The sequence below is a fragment of the Arachis hypogaea genome, chromosome 16 (genome assembly GCF_003086295.3).
Source record: "Arachis hypogaea cultivar Tifrunner chromosome 16, arahy.Tifrunner.gnm2.J5K5, whole genome shotgun sequence".
NCBI lineage: Eukaryota > Viridiplantae > Streptophyta > Magnoliopsida > Fabales > Fabaceae > Arachis > Arachis hypogaea.
In genome coordinates this window covers 16,499,639-16,505,671 of record NC_092051.1, presented here as the reverse complement: position 1 = coordinate 16,505,671, position 6,033 = coordinate 16,499,639, and the positions used below count along the sequence as shown (strand labels likewise).

The 6,033-nt window shown below is 38.1% G+C and overlaps 1 protein-coding gene across 1 annotated transcript; it reads right to left on the bottom strand.

Moving 5' to 3' along the window:
• Positions 1-3,304: 3,304 nt before the first annotated feature.
• Positions 3,305-5,764, bottom strand: LOC112758931 (probable pectinesterase/pectinesterase inhibitor 21). The gene is made up of 2 exons (XM_025807724.3): positions 4,571-5,764; positions 3,305-4,487 (listed from the first exon to the last, which is right to left on the bottom strand). Exons 1-2 carry the CDS (start codon positions 5,619-5,621, stop codon positions 3,622-3,624), a joined length of 1,917 nt encoding a protein of 638 aa, XP_025663509.1. The 5' UTR covers positions 5,622-5,764; the 3' UTR covers positions 3,305-3,621.
• Between the last annotated feature and the right edge of the window lie 269 nt (positions 5,765-6,033).

Genomic DNA, 6,033 nt, shown 5'->3' with positions numbered 1-6,033 from the left:
TTATTTTTAGGTTTAATTACTCTGCAGGTCCTTATAATTTCATCGAATTTTTAATTAGGTCCTTATACTTTTTTTCTTTTCAATTGAGTCTCTATATATTAAATTTTTTTTCAATTTAGTCCCTACCGTCATAAAACCGTTTAAAATAACATAATATTCCATTAAAAAATCGAATATTCTCATAATTTAGTTAAAAGACCTAATTAAAAACACCTCTACTTTTTTAAAATACCATAAATACTCTTTATATTTTGTCCCCTAAAATTAGAAAACTCTTATTCTCCTAAGTTCCCATTTCTCCTCCGTCGCACTCTGCTGCCGTCTTCCATGGCGTCATCGTCGTCCGTCGCTGGGTGGTCTATTCTGCTCCGCTTGTCCATCTTGCCTATTGCATCCCCTCGTCCCGCCTTGCCTCACCGTGCCTTGCGGTGCCTTGCCTCGAATTGCCGCTCCTCGACTCTATTTTGCTGTCTGGACTGGTTCTGCAATAACAGGTGATGATTGAATTTTATTTTAGTTTTTCAACTGTTGGATCGGAGGAGATGAAGGGACAAGGTGGCATGTGGGAAGGAAACAGTCAGATGGCTTTCATTTGTTTGAATTGCAAAGATCGGGAGTAGAATGAACATGTGGGTTTCTGTCAGCGTTGGTAATAATTCTTCTCAATAATGTCTTCCTCCCACTACACTAAAAACGGGAGAAATGTTATGCTTAAAACAACTAGTATTCAAACGGCATCCTCTCCCGATTCTAATGTTTCAAGTACAATGTTGAGAAATCTTGATTGTTAAATACCTCTAATTTTGCTTATGCTTATTTTTTGTTGCCGCTTGTATATAATTTGACTTTATTTGATTAGGTAATCAGCATCCTGAATGACAAGGAGAACCAATTGATCTAGTTGTGAAGCTTAGTTTGCTAAAATTAGTTTTGATTGTGTTAAAAAATTTTGATTATGAGTTCTGATTATGTATTTTATCTGTAATTAATTGATTATGTTAGAAATAAGGAAAGAGGTGAGATTGGAGATAAGGTAGTGTTTGATTAAATGCCTTTGAGAGAGTTGAATTGATCATTGTCAAGGGAATTGGAGTTCTTGGGTTTGACCGATAGTGAGCATAATGCCATGAATGGGGTAAGTTTTCTTCTCTCTTTTACCTGATTATGAATCAAAGCTTTGTAGCTCTAATTGCATGTAACATAGTTGCTTAGAAGGAGGAAGAAGGAGTATAGAACTACCTAGAAGGAGTAAGAGAACTAGCATCTTGCTGCCATATATAGTAAGAGAGGAGGAAGGAGTATAGAACTACCTAGAAGAGAAAAGGAAGAGAAAAATGTCACATATCTCTGTCCACTACTGTAACAACTTCAGTTTGGCTGGTCGCCAAGCATTTACAGCCACTAGAAGATACATCACAACACCCTTTGTTGCTAAATCTAGAGGAAAAGAAGGAAAATTTTATGTTCTTGTAGAGTTTGTAATATAATTAGATTATAGATGTGGATTGAGAGTTTAGTTGGTTTTGAAAATCTAAGGTAACATATTGGTTTATTGTGTGTACAAGAAGATGCAATAGATCGGCCAACAATATCCACAGTGGTTGTGAGACAATGACACTTCCTATTCCTAATCATCCTGCATTTTCAGTTGGAAGAAAGATCAAAGAAGAGCCAACATCAAATGCTTTTGATAAGGATTATTTGGTCAATGAAGTATCAATTTCAAATATTCTACCTAGATCATCAGTATAAGTGTTCTGTTTTGAAATTGTTCGAATTGTATAAGTAAATCATGTCTGCCTTTTTGAATCATTGTTGTCTAAATTTGTTATAATATAGTAGATTCTACTCATCATTCAAATATATAGTGATAATTTCTTTTTTTTTAGTTGATTGAGTATGTTTTATCTATTTGTTTAACAAAAATTTGAGTTATTCTGGGTGAAAATCGATCCATTAATTAAATGTTGTAGTTATTGAACTGTGTTGAGATTTGAGAAGTGATCCTATAAATTCCTAATATGGCTAATAAGGCTATGCCGCTATGTTCTATATTGAGATCAAGATTTTGGCTGCTATTGTAGTATGATATAAAAAGAAGCTGCAAACAAATAAAAGGAATTTTTGGTACAATTTGTATATAAATAAGCAAAAAGAATAATATTGACAAAATAAAAAGAATTATATGAATATCTTTCATTGATTATTTATAGTTTTACCGAATTTTCAATTATGTCTCTATACTTTTTTTCTTTTCAATTGAGTCCCTAAGGGTATACAAGTAATTTCACAATTTACTAACATTTTTTTTACGTTTAATGTTAATAGGGACTAAATTGAAACAAAAAATAATGTATAGAGACCCAATTGAAAAGAAAAAAGTATAAGGACCAAATTAAAAATTCGGTGAACTATAGAAACCTGCAGAATAATTAAACCTTATTTTTACGTAGGGTTAATTTTAAAAATTATTATATAATTTAATAAATTTAATTAAATTATCATCTAATAATTTTTAATTATCAATATGAAATTGAGTTTTCACCTTAAAACATATGGAGGAGATAAAAAATGCCATTTACAACACTTCTTGTTAATTTATTTATAAATTATAATATATATAAATATATTTCATCAAATAATTTACTTCTATTTAATTTATTTTTAATTTTAGATTTTTAATTATAAACTAATTTATTTTTTTATAATTATATAATATCTATTAATATTATTTTTAAATAATAAATAATAAATATAAATTAATTAATAAATTATTAGAATTTAAAAATAATAATTATTTTAATATGAAAACAAAATAAAATATTTATAATAAAGTAAAATTAACAAAATACTTATTGTTTTTATTCCATATTATTTAAGAATAACTAGATATTCTTAAAATGTTAATAAAAACATGTATTTTAATTTTTAATTTTAAATTTTTTATTATTTTTTATTTACATAAGACCAAATTAATCGATTTAATTAATGACCCACCGTTTAAACCAATAACCCAATAACTTTGTTAGATGATTCGATTCTGACAACTATAAATTATACTCCACTTTGAATTCTATTATTATTCCATTAACATTCTTAGTTGGGTTAACGCTATTTATTTTTAATTTTTAAACTCAATTATTAATAATAAGTGCATACACAATCATTTCTAAAGTTTGTGTATCCTTCATTAATGGTTTCTTTTTATTCTGGAACCTTAGTTTGAGAGAGGTGAAAAAAAAGCTGTATGCAATACATCAAACGGGAGGAATTATTATTTTAAGAGGAAACCGCGAAAAGAAAATAAATAAAAAGGGAAAATTTTATTTAACTTGCGTAATTGTGTATCTGATCTAATAAGTATCCTGCAAGAAGCACTCTCCTTGTATTGAACACACAAATAAGATCGATGACCTGCAACTTAAGAACTATGGAAAAATGAGGAGGGTATTATGTATGTACGTATACACAGAGGGAATAAAACAATGAATGAATAATGGATAGACAAGTTCATGCCAAGGAACGAAGGAACAGCACAAGCATTACTCATCATGAATATGAACAATTTACTAGTGTTCGTTTTTGACCCTCGCCCTCGCCCTCACCCGAAACGGGATTCATTTAGAGATTAGAAGGGGAAGGAGCAGGGGAGGAGGTGGCAGTGGTTGTGGCGGCCGCGGTCGGAGAAGAAGCAGGAGCAGGGGAGGAGGAGGAGGGGCTGGTTCTAGGGGCAGCTGCAACACGGCGTAACAAGGCGGCGGCAAAATTACTGTTACTGGCGGGAGCGGGTTGGCCAGGGTTGTAGGGAATCTTGGTAACCTTGATCCATTCATCTCCACGGAAGAAGTTGGTTGGATTGTACATGTTTGCTGCTTGTGCTGTGAAGTTTTTCTTGATACCAAGCCAGTTGACACGGTTGGTGTTGTCAGCTCCGGGACCACGGTTGCCGAACTCAGCGTAGTAGCAAGTGTCCATGCCGGAGAGTCCCTCGGCTGTTTGCCATGGCATGTAACCGGCGGGGGTGACCAAGTCATCAAGGTAGGTATCCAAGAAGACGGTCCTTGAGTAATTCTTCCATGGACGAGCAAGGAAGGCCTTGTTGGTGAACCTAACTGGGAAGTATTCTGGGTCTGACACGATGGAACCACCCTGGATCACAATTCCTGTTGGCTGGTACCTCTCCTTCCTGCCTTGTGCTGTCACAATGCACTGCTGGTTTGCCAATGGCTTCCTCACCTCGAAGGTGCAGTTCTGGAAGACTGACACTGCATCTCCGAACACGAAATCGATGGTGCCTGAGATCACGCAGTCTCTGTAGAACTGACGCATGGTGTGGGCGTACAGTGTGTCTTGGTAACCGTCCATTCTGCACTTGTAGAAGATGGATTTGTCTGCTTGCACCCTCAGAGCCACTGCCTGGTGCTTCGCTGCTCCGGCTGAGTTCTCGAATCCTACTCCCATGGCAACGAAGTAGTCTCCTTGAACAGCTGCATTTCCATGCAACATTAATATACAAGCTATCTATATATATAAGAAGATATATAGGAATTGAATTGAATTAATTACGTACCAACGGTGGCGGTCTTGTAAGTGTTAACGCCATCGATGAAGTTCTTATTGCCGGTGATGCGGGTCTTGTGACCACCATCGCCGATGAAGACAACGTGGGTCAAGTTCCTGGGGACTTCAAGGTACTCCTGGTAGACACCCTCCTTGATGTGGATGATGAAGGGCTTCTTGTTATTTGAAGGAACCTTCCTCAAGGCTTCTGTGATGGTCTGGAAATCACCAGAACCATCCTTTGCAACTGTCACGTCAGCCTTGAACCTTCTTCCGCCACCAACAGTAGCCATAAGCTTGCGGACGGCGATGCGGTCCTCGATCCACTCGGGGAGCTCCTGGTCCTGGTCCTGGTCCTCATCGTCCTCGGACATCAGGCGGCGGGCTCCGGCGGGCTGGGTGGAGGGGAAATGCATGGCGCTCATGGTCTTGTCGAGCTCGGTGATGATGGCGAGGCCATTGCTGCTCATGTGCATGGCGGTCCTCAACAATTCCTTCATCTGCTCGCCGGCGCTGCTGGTGGTGTTCTCGAAGCCGTCAAGGCAGGTCTCCTGGTAGGTGATGGCACCGCTGAGCCAGACCTTCAAGCTGCTGAGAATGTTGTCGATGTTGTTGAGGTCGAACCTTCCAAGCTTCTCGAGGGACCTGTTGAACTCGTCAATGGAGAGGTCCATGAGTTGCTTGCAAGAGTCGAGAGCCTGCTTGGCCATGGGGTCGTTCTCCAATTCCTGAAGCATCTGGGTCTGCTCAAGGCCATCGGTGATCCTCTTGATGGTGATGTTGAATGCGATCTTGATGAGTTCCCTTGGATCCGTGGTGTTGCCGGCTTCTGCGGACAATGACTGCTCGCATTCCTCTCTGTAATCTGTAGGAGCGCAGAGGGTCTTCACCGCTTTCACCGACGATGCAACATGGCTCTGGTCTTCTGCCTTTGAACCATCACTGGAGTTCTTGTTCAAGGTGACGCTGAGTGTGACGGCCACCACCATGGCCACCAATAAGAAGGTTGAGACTCCTATAAGGACTAGTCTTTTATTCCTCTCTGGGTCTCCCCCTGCCATTTTAAATTGAATTAAGCAGCTCCTGGTTATTCACCACCTGATGAAATGATGGAGCAGGAGCTGCTCGCTCGAATGCAACTTTGATTGGCAGAGGGCTTAGCTTGCAATTGATTATCTTCTGTCAGAGCTCGCTAACCCCTGTTCGGAGAGTGCGTTTTTCGTTACTTACTCTCCCTCAATATATATGTTTCTCTATGTGCTTTTTTAGACGCGAATGTTGCGAAAATGGGAGGTTTGGAGTCAAAAGAGATACCTGTGTGGTAGTTATCTTTCTTCTATAATTAGAACCCTCCACATATAGACAAAGGCAAACCTTAATTTGTTAATACCAAGGGGATGCATGCGCATTTTCATCCACACACGGGTTTACCTGCCTAAAAACACGCCCTCTAATGTAATGTACATTGAAATT

Excerpts from the sequence above, each read along its gene's own strand:
- LOC112758931 (XM_025807724.3), bottom strand. The coding sequence starts at position 5,621 with ATGGCAGGGGGAGACCCAGAGAGGAATAAAAGACTAGTCCTTATAGGA. Across the intron at positions 4,488-4,570 it reads TTACAAGACCGCCACCGTTG|CTGTTCAAGGAGACTACTTC; the intron begins GTACGTAATTAA and ends ATGGAAATGCAG.